The sequence below is a fragment of the Bufo gargarizans genome, chromosome 10, assembly GCF_014858855.1.
Source record: "Bufo gargarizans isolate SCDJY-AF-19 chromosome 10, ASM1485885v1, whole genome shotgun sequence".
NCBI classification, from domain to species: domain Eukaryota; kingdom Metazoa; phylum Chordata; class Amphibia; order Anura; family Bufonidae; genus Bufo; species Bufo gargarizans.
The window spans coordinates 1,826,067-1,849,083 of NC_058089.1; the positions used below are offsets into that span (position 1 = coordinate 1,826,067).

The window sequence follows — 23,017 nt, forward strand, 5'->3', positions numbered from 1 at the left end:
TTTTGAGAGAGACAGTGGTGTCCATCTCATTAGTCACCACCGCCTCCCCCTTCGCACCACCCTTGTCATTCCCATTACCAGCGCCTGGACCCGCCCCACCTCCCGAGGACCTTGCATCCTCACCGGAGGGAGGCGCGGGCCCTTCCAGAGGCTCCTTCTCTTGCCCCTCCGGCTCCCCACCTTCAACCTCCTCCCCGGAAGAAGAGATCTCATCCAAGGTGAGGTACCGGTTGGAAAGATCCAGGGGAAGAGAGTCAGGATTAGAGAGGTCCAGGGGGGAGCTGGCTTTGCCTTCCACAGGCACTCTAGCCGGGCTAGATCTTTTTTTGGTCAGACGTTTCCTTCTTGTTCTTTTAGACTCTGTCTCACTCTCCTCTGTTGCACTCTCGTAGCAAGAGGACAGAGTCACCTCGGAACGGTCTAGTCTCGTGAGTTCCTCATTCACCTCGATATCCCCCAGGGTCTCAGCTCTAGGAGAGGCATTCTCTTGGGAGGGCACAGGCATCACCCCAGGAGGGGGTTCCACCTGCCCCCTCTCCATTTGACGCCTCTCCCTCCGTCTCTGCTGGGACGGGCTTTCTTTTCTCTTCATCGACCCCACTGCCCTGTCTCCTTCGCCAGCACTCGCCTCGGCAGTGGGGGCCTCCCGGCTCGCCTCTGCGCGTGCACGAGCCACGTTGGCGACAGAGCGAGGGCAACGACTGAACGGGTGCCCTAGCTCACCACACAGGTTGCATCTAATCTGCCCACAAGATGCAGCTAGATGGCCTTCACCCCCGCACAACGCGCACCTCTGCACTCGGCAGCTGGCGCTGAAGTGCGAAGGGCTGCCGCACTTGTAACACAGCTTAGGCTGCCCCCTGTAGAACACCTATGATCCTATCCCGACCAAGGAAAGCAGATGACGGTATGTGGGAAACCGACCCCCCTGAATGTTTCAACTTAATCTGAAACGTCCAGGCACCCGACCAGATGCCAAACTCATCCAGGTTCTTGCTAGGAAGACCCTGGACGTCCCCGTACCTGCTCAACCAGGTCAAGATGTCAACACAAGAAAGTGACTCATTACGGGTCAGAACGGTCACTTTCTTGACCTCATTCTGGCGGGTTATCGCTTGCACAAAAAACCCCTGCCAGTCCGGCTGGTCTTTTGCCAGTTCATACCCAGACCAGAAAAGTTCAAGACCCTCTGGCCGGGCAAAACTGACATCAAACTCCCGGGTGCCATACGGATGTATCAGGGCAAAGATGTCACATGCCCTGATGCCCATCTGAAAGAGAAGCTCTGCCACCCTCTTCCTGGTAGGGCACGCTTCATTGCCTCTCCATTTCAGACAGACAACATTCCGTCTGGCTGACCCAGGGCCGGTTGTGGGGGAGGACCAGGTGGTCTCGCCCCCGCCTTGCTCTCGGAAGGCACGCAGGCCATGCCTGTCTATCCAGAAGGATAGATCCACCTGCTGCCCCCCTACTGTAATGGAATTCTCCCCTCTCCTAAGAGCCTCTAGAAGTTGCCGCTGCAAGTTACCGTCACCAGACATTGGTAATGGGGAGGACAATGGGGGCCGCCCCTCCCCCCCCGCGCCGGCGACCACACCAGCATAACTTCTGCCAGGCGTAACCGACGCAGGAGGGGCAGCCGGACCGGGCCCACCCCCACCCCCCCCAGACCTATCTACAGCAGGTGTCACTCCAGACCCCTTTGAAGGGGCTACATGAGGCGCACCGGCCACTTGTACAGTGGTCGGCCGACCTCCAACATTCACCCCTCCATCAGGGCCCGGGGCAACACCACTAACAAAAACCGTATTCACACAAGTGACCACTTCTTCAGTGGCCACTACCGCACTCTCCCCTCCACCCACACACACTGCTGGGCCAGAGGGGACAGAGGTCAGTTTATTCGTTTTGTCCAGCATTTCCTTGCTGGACACATTTTTAAAAGTCTTTCCTGATTTTTCGGGCCGGCGGGCTGTAGAACCACTGGTCCCAGCCACGCCGGCCTTATCCACTTGACGGACAGCGCAGGAGGGAGGGGCGGTGCGCACCACACTCGCATCAGGACCGCCCCCTCCCTCTCTGCCTACAGACACACTGCTCTGAGCCCCTTTGTGGATTTCCGAAGCTCCACCCCCTCCACTCCTGACCACTCCCACTGCGCCTCCACTCCCCGCCGCCACAACAATACCAGCGGAAGGGACTGAAGCGGAGCAGACCGGGGCAGAGGAGACTGGAACCCCGGCAAGGACCTTGGCACACAACTTGGGAGGGGCGGAGGCAGCCACCTCGCACCCTCCCCCTGCAACTCCGGATCGGGACACCGCTGTACCCGCAGCCGCACCCCCTCCACCCACAGCCACCCCCACCACCCCTGCCCCCCCGTCCCCCGCCGCCATGCCAAAACCGGCAGGGGGGACTGCAGGGCGCACGGGAGCGGCAAAGCAGACCGGGGCAGAGGACGCAGACCCCAGGACAGGGATCCCGGCAACGACCTCTGCAAGGGGGGCAGTGGCAGCCACATCGCCCCGCCGCTCCTCCACCCGGCACTTGTCCAGTACCCCAGCAGAGGCGGGCGGAGCCACCCGACCACCAACCATGCCCCCCTCGCCACTCGCCCCGGGAGCCTTCCTGTCTGGCCCCTCCTGCTTTTCCTCACCGCCCCTGTTACCGCAAACAGGGACGGCGTCCTGCGCCATCTTTGCCACGTCTGTCTCCCCACTCCTACGCACCGGTCCCACAACAGAGACTGGGCCAGGGAGGATGGTGGGGTTCGTGCCCTGAGCTGGCTTTGCAGCTGGCCCCGGGCACGCAGGGTGGGCCACATAAACATACCTCACCTCTGGCTTTAATGTCTTTGCCTTTCTCTTCTTTCCTATTGGCTCATCTTCTGGTAATTCATTTCCAAAGCAAATGTCCTCACAAATTTTGGGGGACTCCAGGTGGCGTATCTCGGCCATAAGCTGCCCCCCAACTCCGCTGCTCTCACTGACGTCTATTTCTTCATCAGAACTAGTGGGGGGCAGGCACACCTGCTCTGCGGTGATGCCAGTTTCCGCAGGTTGCCCCCCCATGTCCGACTCTTCCTCCTCACCAGAGGAGTCATCTTCTTGCTGTTTCTGGTTTCCAGCCATTTCATTAAACCTTTGATCGTTCATGAGCTTCTCCTTAAAGGGGCCACTGTTCTCCAGAATGGCCCCCATTCTTTCCTGCAGCTCTTTAATAACTTCCTTCAAGCCTTTTATTTTCCTTGATATTTCCGGCCAGTTTTTTCTGGCCGCTTTGTCCACCTTCCCCCTCTCAAGCCTTAGTTGCTCCCTCACCTTCTTGAGGGTCCTATTCGCCTCCTCGAACTCCCGGAGGTAGGCCGCGATCCGGGAGCTGTAAACGGCGATTAGTTCCCGGGGCTTCATGTCGCCCCAGTCAGCCTCAACCGGAACCGGCCCATCCCCAGGAGCACTCCGCGTACCTCTTGGAGGGCTACTGTCCGCCCTCCTGGAACCGCCGGCGATGGACACGGCTTCACCTCCGGGGGCTGCAGGGGCCGCTGCACCACGACTCCTGCTGGATCTTCTGACCCCCGGGGCGGAAGATGGAACTGAGGCCGGTAGCTCACCTCCCCTACCTCCCGCCGGCCTACCCCGGGAAGCAGGATCCTGGGTCTTGAGTCGCTTCATAGCCCAGAACCCTACCAGCTCCCTGGGGAGAGAGAGGCAGGGCCTGGGCTGGGATAGATGGAAAAATCCCTGGTAGCTTGTCAGCAATCAGCAGGAGCTCCTCCACACACAACCACACCCGACCAGTGGCTCCTGCACACTGAGGATTACACCCAGTATACAGGACAGGAGAAGTGGTACTGTGCAGTGTATATATATATATACAGAATAAGAGCAGATACTGAGGATTACACCCGGTATACAGGACAGGAGGAGAAGTGGTACTGTGCAGTGTATATATATACAGAATAAGAGCAGATACTGAGGATTACACCCAGTATACAGGAGAGGAGAAGTGGTACTGTGCAGCGTGTATATATATATATATATATATATACAGAATAAGAGCAGATACTGAGGATTACACCCAGTATACAGGACAGGAGAAGTGGTACTGTGCAGTGTATATATATACAGAATAAGAGCAGATACTGAGGATTACACCCGGTATACAGGAGAGGAGAAGTGGTACTGTGCAGTGTGTATATATATATATATATATATACAGAATAAGAGCAGATACTGAGGATTACACCCAGTATACAGGACAGGAGAAGTGGTACTGTGCAGTGTATATATATAGAATAATAGCAGATACTGAGGATTACACCCAGTATACAGGACAGGAGAAGTGGTACTGTGCAGTGTATATATATACAGAATAAGAGCAGATACTGAGGATTACACCCAGTATACAGGACAGGAGAAGTGGTACTGTGCAGTGTATATATATACAGAATAAGAGCAGATACTGAGGATTACACCCGGTATACAGGACAGGAGAAGTGGTACTGTGCAGTGTGTATATATACAGAATAAGAGCAGATACTGAGGATTACACCCAGTATACAGGACAGGAGAAGTGGTACTGTGCAGTGTATATATATACAGAATAAGAGCAGATACTGAGGATTACACCCAGTATACAGGACAGGAGAAGTGGTACTGTGCAGTGTATATATATATACAGAATAAGAGCAGATACTGAGGATTACACCCAGTATACAGGACAGGAGAAGTGGTACTGTGCAGTGTATATATACAGAATAAGAGCAGATACTGAGGATTACACCCGGTATACAGGACAGGAGAAGTGGTACTGTGCAGTGTATATATATACAGAATAAGAGCAGATACTGAGTATTACACCTAGTATACAGGACAGGAGAAGTGGTACTGTGCAGTGTATATATATACAGAATAAGAGCAGATACTGAGGATTACACCCAGTATACAGGACAGGAGAAGTGGTACTGTGCAGTGTATATATATATACAGAATAAGAGCAGATACTGAGGATTACACCCAGTATACAGGACAGGAGAAGTGGTACTGTGCAGTGTATATATACAGAATAAGAGCAGATACTGAGGATTACACCCGGTATACAGGACAGGAGAAGTGGTACTGGGCAGTGTATATATACACAGAATAAGGGCAGATACTGAGGATTACACCCGGTATACAGGACAGGAGAAGTGGTACTGTGCAGTGTATATATAGGACAGAAGTGGTACTGTGCAGTGTGTATATATACAGAATAAGAGCAGATACTGAGGATTACACCCGGTATACAGGACAGGAGAAGTGGTACTGTGCAGTGTATATATATACAGAATAAGAGCAGATACTGAGGATTACACCCAGTATACAGGACAGGAGAAGTGGTACTGTGCAGTGTATATACAGGAGAAGTGGTACTGTGCAGTGTATATATACAGGACAGGAGAAGTGGTACTGTGCAGTGTATATATATATATATATATATATATATATATACAGAATAAGAGCAGATACTGAGGATTACAACCAGTATACAGGACAGAAGTGGTACTGTGCAGCGTGTATACAGGAGAAGTGGTACTGTGCAGTGTATATATACAGAATAAGAGCAGATACTGAGGATTACACCCAGTATACAGGAGAAGTGGTACTGTGCAGTGTATATACAGGAGAAGTGGTACTGTGCAGTGTATATACAGGAGAAGTGGTACTGTGCAGTGTATATACAGGACAGAAGTGGTACTGTGCAGCGTGTATACAGGAGAAGTGGTACTGTGCAGTATATATATATACAGAAGCTGCTTCTAATGAGGGAGGTTTGTAGAACAGCTTTATTGATGAAGCATCATCTGCAGATGGTCGCATTAGTTTTTTTCCGTTCACGTGGCAGGAATGTGTGAATTTAAGTAACACAAGTGCCAATCACTTTTATGAAAAGACAACACTTAACTTTTTAGCTCTAATAATCCACTTGTTTGTCGGGATTCGTGCTCTGCGGCGCTCGCATTGTTCTCCAAGGTCTCTGAAGCTTTCACATCCTTTACACCAGATTACAAAAGCTCAAAAATCATCATTACTTGGATGAATGTTGTAAGGCGAGCGAGCGCTCCGTGGCCGAGGCGTGGGAGGGGTACAACAGGCAGACCCCCAGAGCTGGCACCGCAGCCGCACGCTGTAGAAAGCCGTCATGGACACTGAACCATTCATTTTAAGTAATTACAGGAGAGCAGAGTCTTTCCTGGCAGCCCCGTCTCTGCTTTCTTGTAAACCAGGTGCTGGGGCAGATGTGTAGCTGCTGTGGGTGCTATAATGTCTGTGCCCATGTCAAGAGATGTGGGTACCACCCCTGGGACCTCCACCTGTCTCCTGACCTCTGTCTTGTGCTTGACTGTTTCCCAATTCCCATAGAAATGAATGGAGAGAGCCGCACATCTGACCAGGAATCTTTCCATTCGTATAGCGGCTGCTTCTCCGGGCAGGATGGGGGTCAGGGGAGCCCTGTTATGGAGACGGGGTCCTTTGGATATGTCATAAACGTCTCAGGTGGAGATACCCCTTCAAGCACCTCTCTATATTAGCCAGTGACAACAGAAATCACATTACAGCAAGACACTTTGGCTTTGTCACCTGCTTCTTGTTACATCTGTTGTGCTTCACTTCCCAACCATTTGCAAGATTTCTGCTTGTTGTCAGTGAACAAAAACATTCTCGTATACATCCAGAGGCTGAAACCTGCGAAGAGCTATTTCTCCTCTCAGCTGAGTGTTTGTTACAATTGTATCCAGTCTCGGTGACAATCTACTGTCAGGTAAACAGTCTGGATTCCAGGCTGATACAATGTAGCAGTGCAGTGAAAAGGCACAAGACTGTACCAACCGGGGTCACAAAGGGTTATCTGGACTGGATACAATTGTAGCAAACCCTCAGCTCTGATAATTACTTGGTGTGCATAGATTTGTGAAATCTGCATGTAAATACTAGACATATCCTGTGGACAGAAAGCGGCCAGGTCTTACTAAGTCTTGGACAACCGAAGAGCAGATGAACCATCCCAGTATACGTGGCACCTCTGAGACCAGGAGGCTTCGCAGTGACACTTCCCATTCATTCTTCTCCACACCAGTGAAATGTACAGATTTAGGGTTCATGTACACAAAGGTATTTTTATTTCCATGTCAGTTCAGTTTTTTTTTTTGCGGCCTGTATGCGGAATGGGACTCAGTGCGCATTCCGTGTCCGTATGTCCCCACGACTGTTCTGGAAAAAAATAGAACGTGTCCTTTCATTGTCCGAATTACAGACAAGGACAGGACTGTTCTAATAGGGGACAGCTGTTCCGTTCCACAAAATACAAAACACACACGGCTGGTATCCGTGTTTTGCGGATCCGCAGTTTGCAGACGGTAAGGCCTTGTGCATGAGCCTTTTGCTCACCTGGGTGTCGGTTGGGTCTCTAATCAGTGGTTACAATACTGCAGTGCGTTCTGTACAATCCAAAAGTGCAACATGGTAACAAACAATTCTTCCCATAGACGATACAGCGCCAGCTCCAGGAAACGGAAGAGAAGCATCGAGCGCTGGACACACAAGGCATCAAGCTGGAGAAGGCTCTTCGAGGGGAAACAGGTAAATCTTTAAGTCGCGTTACGTTGGTTTTTTAGGGCCAGGAGGATTTGAGCTCCAGAACAGGGGAGAGAAGCTGGCACACAGTACGAGGGCTGAGGAGATGCTGTGCCAACCTGGAGGAGAAGAGGATTATGCATAGGTGGCAGACCAGCAATACTGAACCTTGGCACAATCACTAATATATTGATGTGACTGCCGTCAGTCCTTAGGCATCCTCCGTATCATGGCAGCGGGCACATCCCTAACCAGTCCAAACCTGGCATATGGAAATAGAGTAGTGGTGCCCGCTGATTACAGTAACTCGCATGCTGAGGCAGGACATGGCCTAGGCTTACCCACTAAACTGCAGCCATGCTGACCTGTCTGAGCTGCCAACCTATAAAGCCACCTGTGCCCACTTGCACCCGGGTAACCAACTCAGGTACCTAATCACATAAACGCATCCGGGGGGCGCTGGCACAGAAGGGAGTTATAGGGTTAAAGTCTCAGACCCGACAGCAGGCTGTGCACCCCAAATCATGACCGTGGTCATGGAATACATCACACCCCATTGCCGTAATTACAACATAACAGGCAGCAGGGGGCAGCGCTGAGAAGGAGAGGAAAACCGTCTCATTGAAAGCTACGTCTGCAGTTGTGTGGATACCGCCATAGCAAATCCCCAAAAGAGAGAGCACCTCATGCACTTGTATAAGACGCCCCGACCTCACACGTGGTGAGCGAATAATGGCGAATATTATAAGACGCCCCGACCTCACACGTGGTGAGCGAATAATGGCGAATATTATAAGACGCCCCGACCTCACACGTGGTGAGCGAATAATGGCGAATATTATAAGACGCCCCGACCTCACACGTGGTGAGCGAATAATGGCGAATATTATAAGACGCCCCGACCTCACACGTGGTGAGCGAATAATGGCGAATATTATAAGACGCCCCGACCTCACACGTGGTGAGCGAATAACGGCGAATATTATAAGACGCCCCGACCTCACACGTGGTGAGCGAATAATGGCGAATATTATAAGACGCCCCGACCTCACACGTGGTGAGCGAATAATGGCGAATATTATAAGACGCCCCGACCTCTCACGTGGTGAGCGAATAATAGCAAATATTATAAGACGCCCCGACCTCACACGTGGTGAGCGAATAATGGCGAATATTATAAGACGCCCCGACCTCACACGTGGTGAGCGAATAATGGCGAATATTATAAGACGCCCCGACCTCACACGTGGTGAGCGAATAATAGCGAATATTATAAGACGCCCCGACCTCACACGTGGTGAGCGAATAATGGCGAATATTATAAGACGCCCCGACCTCACACGTGGTGAGCGAATAATGGCGAATATTATAAGACGCCCCGACCTCACACAGTGGTGAGCGAATAATGGCGAATATTATAAGACGCCCCGACCTCACACATGGTGAGCGAATAATGGCGAATATTATAAGACGCCCCGACCTCACACGTGGTGAGCGAATAATAGCGAATATTATAAGACGCCCCGACCTCACACGTGGTGAGCGAATAATGGCGAATATTATAAGACGCCCCGACCTCACACGTGGTGAGCGAATAATAGCGAATATTATAAGACGCCCCGACCTCACACGTGGTGAGGCGAATAATGGCGAATATTATAAGACGCCCCGACCTCACACGTGGTGAGCGAATAATGGCGAATATTATAAGACGCCCCGACCTCACACGTGGTGAGCGAATAATGGCGAATATTATAAGACGCCCCGACCTCACACGTGGTGAGCGAATAATGGCGAATATTATAAGACGCCCCGACCTCTACACGTGGTGAGGCGAATAATGGCGAATATTATAAGACGCCCCGACCTCACACTTGGTGAGCGAATAATGGCGAATATTATAAGACGCCCCGACCTCACACGTGGTGAGCGAACTAATGGCGAATATTATAAGACGCCCCGACCTCACACGTGGTGAGCGAATAATAGCAATATTATAGACGCCCCGACCTCACACGTGGTGAGCGAATAATGGCGAATATATAAGACGCCCCGACCTCACACGTGGTGAGCGAATAATGGCGAATATTATAAGACGCCCCGACCTCACACGTGGTGAGCGAATAATTGCAAATATTATAAGACGCCCCGACCTCACACGTGGTGAGCGAATAATAGCGAATATTATAAGACGCCCCGACCTCACACGTGGTGAGCGAATAATGGCGAATATTATAAGACGCCCCGACCTCTCACGTGGTGAGCGAATAATGGCGAATATTATAAGACGCCCCGACCTCACACGTGGTGAGCGAATAATAGCAATATTATAAGACGCCCCGACCTCACACGTGGTGAGCGAATAATGGCGAATATTATAAGACGCCCCGACCCTCACACGTGGTGAGCGAATAATGGCGAATATTATAAGACGCCCCGACCTCACACGTGGTGAGCGAATAACTGGCGAATATTATAAGACGCCCCGACCTCACACGTGGTGAGCGAATAATGGCGAATATTATAAGACGCCCCGACCTCACACGTGGTGAGCGAATAACGGCGAATATTATAAGACGCCCCGACCTCACACGTGGTGAGCGAATAATGGCGAATATTATAAGACGCCCCGACCTCACACGTGGTGAGCGAATAATGGCGAATATTATAAGACGCCCCGACCTCACACGTGGTGAGCGAATAATGGCGAATATTATAAGACGCCCCGACCTCACACGTGGTGAGCGAATAATGGCGAATATTATAAGACGCCCCGACCTCACACGTGGTGAGCGAATAATGGCGAATATTATAAGACGCCCCGACCTCACACGTGGTGAGCGAATAATGGCGAATATTATAAGACGCCCCGACCTCACACGTGGTGAGCGAATAATGGCGAATATTATAAGACGCCCCGACCTCACACGTGGTGAGCGAATAATGGCGAATATTATAAGACGCCCCGACCTCACACGTGGTGAGCGAATAATGGCGAATATTATAAGACGCCCCGACCTCACACGTGGTGAGCGAATAATGGCGAATATTATAAGACGCCCCGACCTCACACGTGGTGAGCGAATAATGGCGAATATTATAAGACGCCCCGACCTCACACGTTGGTGAGCGAATAATGGCGAATATTATAAGACGCCCCGACCTCACACGTGGTGAGCGAATAATGGCGAATATTATAAGACGCCCCGACCTCACACGTGGTGAGCGAATAATGGCGAATATTATAAGACGCCCCGACCTCACACGTGGTGAGCGAATAATGGCGAATATTATAAGACGCCCCGACCTCACACGTGGTGAGCGAATAATGGCGAATATTATAAGACGCCCCGACCTCACACATGGGTGAGCGAATAATGGCGAATATTATAAGACGCCCCGACCTCACACGTGGTGAGCGAATAATGGCAAATATTATAAGACGCCCCGACCTCACACGTGGTGAGCGAATAATGGCGAATATTATAAGACGCCCCGACCTCACACGTGGTGAGCGAATAATGGCGAATATTATAAGACGCCCCGACCTCACACGTGGTGAGCGAATAATGGCGAATATTATAAGACGCCCCGACCTCACACGTGGTGAGCGAATAATGGCGAATATTATAAGACGCCCCGACCTCACACGTGGTGAGCGAATAATGGCGAATATTATAAGACGCCCCGACCTCTCACGTGGTGAGCGAATAATGGCGAATATTATAAGACGCCCCGACCTCACACTTGGTGAGCGAATAATGGCGAATATTATAAGACGCCCCGACCTCACACGTGGTGAGCGAATAATGGCGAATATTATAAGACGCCCCGACCTCACACGTGGTGAGCGAATAATGGCGAATATTATAAGACGCCGCGACCTCACACTTGGTGAGCGAATAATGGCGAATATTATAAGACGCCCGACCTCACACGTGGTGAGCGAATAATAGCGAATATTATAAGACGCCCCGACCTCACACGTGGTGATGCGAATAATAGCAAATATTATAAGACGCCCCGACCTCACACGTGGTGAGCGAATAATGGCGAATATTATAAGACGCCCCGACCTCACACGTGGTGAGCGGAATAATGGCGAATATTATAAGACACCCCGACCTCACACGTGGTGAGCGAATAATGGCTAATATTATAAGACGCCCCGACCTCACACGTGGTGAGCGAATAATGGCGAATATTATAGACGCCCCGACCTCACACGTGGTGAGCGAATAATGGCGAATATTATAAGACGCCCCGACCTCACACGTGGTGAGCGAATAATGGCGAATATTAATAAGACGCCCCGACCTCACACGTGGTGAGCGAATAATGGCGAATATTATAAGACGCCCCGACCTCACACGTGGTGAGGGAATAATGGCGAATATTATAAGACGCCCCGACCTCTCACGTGGTGAGCGAATAATGGCGAATATTATAAGACGCCCCGACCTCACACGTGGTGAGCGAATAATGGCGAATATTATAAGACGCCCCGACCTCACACGTGGTGAGCGAATAATGGCGAATATTATAAGACGCCCCCGACCTCACACGTGGTGAGCGAATAATGGCGAATATTATAAGACGCCCCGACCTCACACGTGGTGAGCGAATAATGGCGAATATTATAAGACGCCCCGACCTCACACGTGGTGAGCGAATAATGGCGAATATTATAAGACGCCCCGACCTCACACGTGGTGAGCGAATAATGGCGAATATTATAAGACGCCCCGACCTCACACGTGGTGAGCGAATAATGGCGAATATTATAAGACCGCCCCGACCTCACACGTGGTGAGCGAATAATGGCGAATATTATAAGACGCCCCGACCTCACACGTGGTGAGCGAATAATGGCGAATATTATAAGACGCCCCGACCTCACACGTGGTGAGCGAATAATGGCGAATATTATAAGACGCCCCGACCTCACACGTGGTGAGCGAATAATGGCGAATATTATAAGACGCCCCGACCTCTCACGTGGTGAGCGAATAATGGCGAATATTATAAGACGCCCCGACCTCACACGTGGTGAGCGAATAATGGCGAATATTATAAGACGCCCCGACCTCACACGTGGTGAGCGAATAATGGTGAATATTATAAGACGCCCCGACCTCACACGTGGTGAGCGAATAATGGCGAATATTATAAGACGCCCCGACCTCACACGTGGTGAGCGAATAATGGCGAATATTATAAGACGCCCCGACCTCACACGTGGTGAGCGAATAATGGCGAATATTATAAGACGCCCCGACCTCACACGTGGTGAGCGAATAATGGCGAATATTATAAGACGCCCCGACCTCACACGTGGTGAGCGAATAATGGCGAATATTATAAGACGCCCCGACCTCACACGTGGTGAGCGAATAATGGCGAATATTATAAGACGCCCCGACCTCACACGTGGTGAGCGAATAATGGCGAATATTATAAGACGCCCCGACCTCACACGTGGTGAGCGAATAATGGCGAATATTATAAGACGCCCCGACCTCACACGTGGTGAGCGAATAATGGCGAATATTATAAGACGCCCCGACCTCACACGTGGTGAGCGAATAATGGCGAATATCATTACCAGTTTAGATGATGATAAAAGCAGGTGCAGTTAGACTCCTCATTATTTGTATCTGCGGCTGGTGGGGGGGACCTTACCTCGATCAATACGTATCAGAAGTGATGGCGGTGACCCCCGGGGTGATCATATAGTAATCACATTAGGATTATTGGCCTCCTCTGGATTCATTGTGTCACCGCCATCTGAGTATAGTGACAGTGCCGCCACCTATTGACCTGAGTAACGAGGAATCATAGATGTAAAAGCCGCGACCTAATTGGATAAACCGTCAATAACGTTTACATGTTAAATAATTAACTATTAACACGACGCCATTGTCATTATCGAAGCTCCCAATACATGACAATGATGGGCGACCCCCCCCGATACATAGCGGTAATGTCATTTCCACCATTAGGGCCGCTCTGAGCTGATTGGGACGCCATAGATCATTTGGCTAATTGTGAAATGTGTCTTTTCGTGCGGACATGAGAGCCGAGTGTCGCTGATAGATGGGAGTAATATGTGTTAACTGCCCAATTAACCCATTATTGGCGACATTTGCACTTAGTGGTGGCGTTGCTCTGATGCGATTCCTCCTCAGACAAGTCAACGAATGGTTTAATTATCTGGAAGGTTAGAAATGTGATTACGGCCGATGCAGATGACATTAAAATGATATGAGCAAGTTGGAATTTTAGACATTTCTTATCCTCTGAGGTCAGGATGACACGAGCCCCCGAGGCTGAAGGGCAGGTTGTCCGTGTCCTCCATCACTGCCTTCTTACGTGTATGACCACAGAATCGTGGGCTCCAGAGTTTAGAGCTTACGGTCTACAGCCAAGTGAGACCACCCAAGCCACAGAGCCTGGCAGATGGCGTCCCCCTCGTGTCTGGCAGACGCTATAAGGGCACTTTATTGAGAGGCGTTGCATATATTTTTGGCAGTAGTACTTGGGACCTGTACAGCATTGTAGGGCGGTAATATTTGTGCACTGTACAGAGTTGGCGCTGCTCTTTGGACATGGAATAGCACCGCTACTAGACGGTCTATACAGGAGTTTTCCACAGGATATGCTCTACGTGTCTGATAGGTGAGGAGTCGCAGCACCGTTTCCTTATAGATCTGAAGACGTGCGGACGCAGCTCTCCCTTCAGTCTTCATCTGGAAGCAGAGGCCGGCACACCCGGTGAAACCGGGACCAAGAAGCCCCTAGTTAGGGAGAGGCTACTGCGCCGACCCACCTCTCCCCAGGTGAGACGGCTGCTGCACGGACACGTGGCCGAGGGATGGTTACGCATGCGCACAGCTCAGTGCCGTCTATAGAAGCTGTGGGAACGCATGGCCACTCCACCTGGCGGAATGGGGAGCAGGGGGTCGGCCATATATGCCATCAAAATTTTAGTCACCGACTAAATAGCTTCATTGCCAGCTAAAAAAAAAACTGCGACCCCTACAGGTGGTAAAAGGAAGCGATCTAAAACTTCTATATGGAAGCCAGCCAACTTGCATCAGTGTAGATATCAGTAACACTGTAGACATTGAGTGGTGCAGGGGATGGCGGTCTTCTGTGCCGCACAGCGAGCTCCCCTCCTGCCCACTCCAGAACATTTCAGGGCTGTTATGTTGCATTCACCACTCGACTATGACAAGGGTTAAGGTCCCTCGTATGACTGTCATGTATAATAGGGCCGGCGGCTCAGTCATTGTCCTCTTCTTATTAAATCAGCCTCGTTTCATCTATAGTGATACATTTCAAATTGCTCTGTAGGTAATGTTAAGATAATTAGAAAATTATTGCGGCTGAGAATAACGAAGCGAGAAGACTGGGCTCCGAACACAACTTCTCAGTGACATTTATGCCGTTTTCGCCTCTAATAATTATGGTAGCGAGGAATGAAAAGATCTTTTGTTGTCGCCGCCATCCATTTAGCAAACGAACGAATTAGCCGAGAACATCTGTGGGTGACACAAAACGCAATGAAGTCCTAAAGACAAGATGAGCCGCTCACAATGGCGGAATATGGGCAAGTCTCGGAACCATCTCTCGGAACATGGAGGCCATTTACTCTCTTTATATTTATGTCATTTATTATTATTATTTATTCAGGTTATTTCCTTTTTTATTTAATTTATTTATCATTTTATCTTTATTTTGTCATTTATTTTTATTTATTTACTAGCAGAATTAGGAAAGTTTCACACGGAGTTCATCACATCCAGCATACCTGAAAACTGCTGGAGCACCAGTGCTGCCCCCCATAACAGTGTCATCCACAGCACCCCCTAACAGTGTCATCCACAGTGCCCCCATAACAGTGACATCCACAGTGCCCCCATAACAGTGACATCCACAGCGCCCCCATAACAGTGTCATCCACAGCGCCCCCATAACAGTGTCATCCACAGCACCCCCTAACAGTGTCATCCACAGTGCCCCCATAACAGTGTCATCCACAGTGCCCCCTAACAGTGACATCCACAGCACCCCCTAACAGTGTCATCCACAGTGCCCCCATAACAGTGACATCCACAGTTCCCCCATCAGTGTCCTCCACAGATCCCCTATAACAGTGTCATCCACAGCACCCCCTAACAGTGCCATCCACAGCGCCCCCATAACAGTGTCATCCACAGCACCCCCTAACAGTGTCATCCACAGTGCCCCCATAACAGTGACATCCACAGTGCCCCCATAACAGTGACATCCACAGCGCCCCCATAACAGTGTCATCCACAGCGCCCCCATAACAGTGACATCCACAGCGCTCCCATAACAGTGACATCCACAGCGCTCCCATAACAGTGACATCCACAGCGCCCCCATAACAGTGTCATCCACAGCGCTCCCATAACAGTGACATCCACAGCGCCCCCATAACAGTGTCATCCACAGTGCCCCCATAACAGTGACATCCACAGCGCCCCCATAACAGTGTCATCCACAGCACCCCCTAACAGTGTCATCCACAGCGCCCCCATAACAGTGTCATCCACAGCACCCCCATAACAGTGTCATCCACAGTGCCCCCATAACAGTGTCATCCACAGCGCCCCCATAACAGTGACATCCACAGCGCTCCCATAACAGTGACATCCACAGCGCCCCCATAACAGTGTCATCCACAGCGCCCCCATAACAGTGACATCCACAGTGCCCCCTAACAGTGACATCCACAGCGCCCCCATAACAGTGTCATCCACAGTGCCCCCATAACAGTGACATCCACAGTGCCCCCCATAACAGTGACATCCACAGCGCCCCCATAACAGGGACATCCACAGCGCCCCCATAACAGTGACATCCACAGTGCCCCCTAACAGTGACATCCACAGCGCCCCCATAACAGTGTCATCCACAGTGCTCCCCCCATAACAGTGACATCCACAGCACCCCCTAACAGTGTCATCCACAGCGCCCCCATAAGGCCCCTTTCACACGGGCGAGATTTCCGCGCTGATGCGATGCGTGAGGTGAACGCATTGCACCCGCACTGAATCCTGACCCATTCATTTCTATGGGGCTGTTCACATGAGCGGTGATTTTCACGCATCACTTATGCGTTGCGTGAAAATCGCAGCATGTTCTATATTCAGCGTTTTTCACGTAACGCAGGCCCCATAGAAATGAATGGGGTTGCGTGAAAATCGCAAGCATCCGCAAGCAAGTGCGGATGCGGTGCGATTTCCACGCATGGGTTCTAGGTGACAGTCTATTCACTGTATTATTTTCCCTTATAACATGGTTATAAGGGAAAATAATAGCATTCTGACTACAGAATGCTTAGTATAATAGCGCTGGGAGGGTTAAAAAAAATAAAAAAAAGTTAACTCACCTTATCCCCATGATCGCCTAGTTCCCGGTCGGTCTGTTCTTTAGCTGTGGCTAAAGGACCTTTGGTGATGTCAGATCACATGCTCCATCACCATGGTGATGGACCATGTGATTGGAGCATGTGATCTGACATCACCAAAGGTCATTCAGCCCACAGCTAAAGAACAGACCGGGATCTACACGATCATGGGGATAAGGTGAGTTAACTTTTTTATTTTTTTTAACCCTTCCAGCGCTATTGTACTATGCATTCTGTATTCAGAATGCTATTATTTTCCCTTATAACCATGTTATAAGGGAAAATAATACAATCTTCAGAACATCAATCCCAAGCCCGGACTTCTGTGAAGAAGTTCGGGTTTGGGTACCAAACATGCGCGATTTTTCTCACGCGAGTGCAAAACGCATTACAATGTTTTGCACTCGCGCGGAAAAATCGCGGGTGTTTCCGCAACGCACCCGCACATTTTTCCGCAACGCCCGTGTGAAACCAGCACACCCTCTTTCACACTACAGTTTTTTGCGTTCCGTATACGGTCCGTTTTTTGCGTTCCGTATACGGTCCGTATACGGAACCATTCATTTCAATGGTTCCGCAAAAAAACAGAATGTGTTCCGTATGCATTCCGTTTCCGTATTTCCGTTTTTCCGTTCCGTTGAAAAGATAGAACATGTCCTATATTTGGCCGAGAATCACAGTCCGTGGCTCCATTCAAGTCAATGGGGCCGCAAAAAAAACGGAACACATACGGAAATGCATCCGTATGTCTTCCGTATCCGTTCCGTTTTTTGCGGAACCATCAATTGAAAATGTTATGCCCAGCCCAATTTTTAATATGAAATTACTGTATACTGTATTTGCCATACGGAAAAACGGAAAGGAACAACGGAACGGAAACGGAACCACAACGGAAGCAAAAAACGGAACAACGGATCCGTGAAAAACGGAACGCAAAACACTGAATGCAACATACTGTAGTGTGAAAGAGGCCTAACAGTGACATCCACAGCACCCCCATAACAGTGACATCCACAGCACCCCCATAACAGTGTCATCCACAGCGCTCCCCCCATAACAGTCACAGAGCGTAAGCACTACGGAGCGCTTCTGTGGGATTTCGGTCCGTGCTTCCGCACAGCAAAAATAATAGCACATGTTCTGAAGCAAGTGACTGCCGGGCATTGCAGACTGCTATTTGGAGCACAGGGCGCATCAGCCCTAAGGGCTGTTTCACACGAGCGGATGCCGTGCGTCGCATCCGCTCCGTGAAAGAGTGCCAAGACCCGCTGCAGACTGCAGAGGCACGGAGCATTAACATGACTAATAATGCTCCGTGCCTCTCTGTGACCTCTTTACTACGAAATCACAGTTGTCACCCAGACACACAGACACGCAGGCTGTTTGCCCCCGTACATACCGTAAAATTCCTTTAATGTGACATAATGCTTTATTATATATTCTGGAGGGAAATCGCCCCAATATAAAGGGAGTTATGGACACATAGAGGCGGCCATAGGTCCCTGTGCAAAGCTTTAACAGGGCCCCGCCACCAGGCAGAGGGGCTCTAAGGCTGCAGCTGTAGAGGGGGCTCCATGCCCCTGTGGCCCCAGGTTCCTGGAGTCCATATTGTTAACCAGCATCAGAAGGAGCCGTTTGCGCTTTGCTGCATCACTTCGATAGATGCCTCTCTGAAGAACAGACACCGAATTAGGGCGGGTTCACATCAACGTTACAAATTCCGTTATAACGGAAAATAACGGAATTCGTAAGACGGAATTCAAAACAGAAACCTTTAGAGGCCTTCCGTTTCGATCCGTCATAATAGAGATCTATGGACAGCAAAACGGATCCGTCTGCCAACAGGACTTTCTTTTCCATCTGACGGATCCGCTCTGCTGCCCACAGACCTCTATTATGACGGATCCAAACCGGTTTCTGTTTTTAATTCCGTCTCACGAATTCCGTTATTTTCCATTATAATGGAAAGCAATCGCGGAATTCATATCCCTGGTGTGAACCCGGCCTGGATGCTGGATTAGAGCCATTTTATATAGATTATTTTTCCTGTTCCATGTTGACCCCCCCATGTTGCCTGCCGTACCGTTCATACATGTCATGCCGACTGAATGTAAATGAGTCGCCGGATGCGGAGCGCCACCTTGTAACCGCTGATGTTCCTCATTCATTTCTTTAACAGATTCAGCCGCACAGGATGAGGCCCGGCTGCTGCGCGACTGGTTCCAGCTTGCCCTAGAAAAGAGTAAATTGAATCGTTACGAGTCTGAGCTTTTATCCGTGTAAGTTCGGTTGCGCTCGCCATCAGTATGCAGAATGAATCCTTGAGGGGGGGGACACGCGAGGAGCACAGGAAATATGGGGGCCTATTAATTTCGGCCATACGCCCAGGTGTATATTGTCTTTCCACCGCATGCAGATCTCATTACCGCACTAAATTGAGGCTTTAACTCCTCGCATAGAGACTTCTCATTAGCATAGTGAGGGGGGGGGGGAATAATACGTGACACAAGCCACAGCCGCCGCTTCTTCCCACTTCACCCTCGGACGGCGAAACAAGACGCAGCGCAAGGAAAGTAAATATATTTTTTCTTTTTCTTTGATAATAGAAGCGACAGAAACCGTTTTGCAATCTCAGGCACAGCACGATTAATGAGGCCGGGACAACGCTTAATATTAATACAGAACCGTGGGCACGGTTTGGCGCCACACATTTGCTATCAGTTAATATAGGATCAGGTCATGTGTGGCCCACGGTTGTTGTGCTTCAGTTAGCGGCCTGCATTCAATTGTAAGATCTTTGGGTTCCCAATTTCAGGGGGTGAATAATGAGTTTTCACCTCTTTATATTTGGATTTTTATTGTGATCACCTGATGCATCCGTGTTATGGCTCTATACAACCACCGGAATACAGCATTCATACAACTGCCATCCTACCACCGTACAGCCCCACATATCCCCAATACAACTGCCATCCTACCACCGTACAGCCCCATATATCCCCAATACAACTGCCATCCTACCACCGTACAGCCCCACATATCCTCCATACAACTGCCATCCTACCACCGTACAGCCCCACATATCCTCCATACAACTTGTATACAACTGCCATCCTACCACCGTACATCCCCATGTATCCTCCATACAACTTGTATACAACTGCCATCCTACCACCATACATCCCCACATATCCTCCATACAACTTGTATACAACTGCCATCCTACCACCGTACATCCCCACATATCCTCCATACAACTTATATACAACTGCCATATATCCTCCATACAACTTGTATACAACTGCCATCCTACCACCGTACAGCCCCACATATCCTCCATACAACTGCCATCCTACCACCGTACAGCCCCACATATCCCCAATACAACTGCCATCCTACCACCGTACAGCCCCATATATCCCCAATACAACTGCCATCCTACCACCGTACAGCCCCATATATCCCCAATACAACTGCCATCCTACCACCGTACAGCCCCACATATCCTCCATACAACTTGTATACAACTGCCATCCTACCACCGTACATCCCCATGTATCCTCCATACAACTTTACAACTTGTATACAACTGCCATCCTACCACCGTACATCCCCACATATCCTCCATACAACTTGTATACAACTGCCATCCTACCACCATACATCCCCACATATCCTCCATACAACTTGTATACAACTGCCATCCTACCACCGTACATCCCCACATATCCTCCATACAACTTATATACAACTGCCATATATCCTCCATACAACTTGTATACAACTGCCATCCTACCACCGTACAGCCCCACATATCCTCCATACAACTGCCATCCTACCACCGTACAGCCCCACATATCCTCCATACAACTGCCATCCTACCACCTTACAGCCCCACATATCCTCCATACAACTGCCATCCTACCACCGTACAGCCCCATATATCCCCAATACAACTGCCATCCTACCACCGTACAGCCCCACATATCCTCCATACAACTTATATACAACTGCCATATATCCTCCATACAACTTGTATACAACTGCCATCCTACCACCGTACAGCCCCATATATCCTCCATACAACTTATATACAACTGCCATACTACCACCGTACAGCCCCACATATCCTCCATACAACTTATATACAACTGCCATCCTACCACCGTACAGCCCCACATATCCTCCATACAACTCATATACAACTGCCATCCTACCACCGTACAGCCCCACATATCCTCCATACAACTCATATACAACTGCCATATATCCTCACTACAACTTATATACAACTGCCATCCTACCACCGTACAGCCCCACATATCCTCCATACAACTTGTATACAACTGCCATACTACCACCGTACAGCCCCACATATCCTCCATACAACTTATATACAACTGCCATCCTACCACCGTACAGCCCCACATATCCTCCATACAACTTATATACAACTGCCATACTACCACCGTACAGCCCCACATATCCTCCATACAACTTATATACAACTGCCATCCTACCACCGTACAGCCCCACATATCCTCCATACAACTCATATACAACTGCCATCCTACCACCGTACAGCCCCACATATCCTCCATACAACTTATATACAACTGCCATATATCCTCCATACAACTTGTATACAACTGCCATCCTACCACCGTACAGCCCCACATATCCTCCATACAACTGCCATCCTACCACCGTACAGCCCCACATATCCTCCATACAACTGCCATCCTACCACCTTACAGCCCCACATATCCTCCATACAACTGCCATCCTACCACCGTACAGCCCCATATATCCCCAATACAACTGCCATCCTACCACCGTACAGCCCCACATATCCTCCATACAACTTGTATACAACTGCCATCCTACCACCGTACATCCCCACATATCCTCCATACAACTTATATACAACTGCCATATATCCTCCATACAACTTGTATACAACTGCCATCCTACCACCGTACAGCCCCATATATCCTCCATACAACTTATATACAACTGCCATACTACCACCGTACAGCCCCACATATCCTCCATACAACTTATATACAACTGCCATCCTACCACCGTACAGCCCCACATATCCTCCATACAACTCATATACAACTGCCATCCTACCACCGTACAGCCCCACATATCCTCCATACAACTCATATACAACTGCCATATATCCTCACTACAACTTATATACAACTGCCATCCTACCACCGTACATCCCCACATATCCTCCATACAACTTGTATACAACTGCCATCCTACCACCGTACAACCCCACATATCCTCCATACAACTTGTATACAACTGCCATATATCCTCCATACAACTTATATACAACTGCCATCCTACCACCGTACATCCCCACATATCCTCCATACAACTTGTATACAACTGCCATCCTACCACCGTACAACCCCACATATCCTCCATACAACTTGTATACAACTGCCATATATCCTCCATACAACTTATATACAACTGCCATCCTACCACCGTACATCCCCATATATCCTCCATACAACTTATATACAACTGCCATCCTACCACCGTACATCCCCATATATCCTCACTACAACTTATATACAACTGCCATATATCCTCACTACAACCTATATACAACTGCCATATATCCTCCATACAACTTATATACAACTGCCATCCTACCACCATACATCCCCATATATCCTCCATACAACTGCCATCCTACCACCGTACATCCCCATATATCCTCCATACAACTTATATACAACTGCCATATATCCTCCATACAACTTATATACAACTGCCATCCTACCACCATACATCCCCATATATCCTCACTACAACTTATATACAACTGCCATCCTACCACCGTACATCCCCATATATCCTCACTACAACCTATATACAACTGCCATATATCCTCCATACAGCTTATATACAACTGCCATATATCCTCCATACAACT

At 49.5% G+C, this 23,017-nt stretch overlaps 1 protein-coding gene across 8 annotated transcripts in view; it reads left to right on the forward strand.

Moving 5' to 3' along the window:
• MICAL2 (microtubule associated monooxygenase, calponin and LIM domain containing 2) overlaps positions 1–23,017 on the forward strand; it is a 194,812-nt gene that overhangs the window by 166,501 nt on the left and 5,294 nt on the right. For all 8 annotated transcript variants that reach the window (XM_044269544.1, XM_044269540.1, XM_044269545.1 and 5 more), the window contains 2 exons: positions 7,529–7,622; positions 19,235–19,334. In XM_044269544.1, the coding sequence (XP_044125479.1) occupies positions 7,529–7,622; positions 19,235–19,334 (194 nt within the window). The remainder of the gene's footprint in view (positions 1–7,528; positions 7,623–19,234; positions 19,335–23,017) is intronic.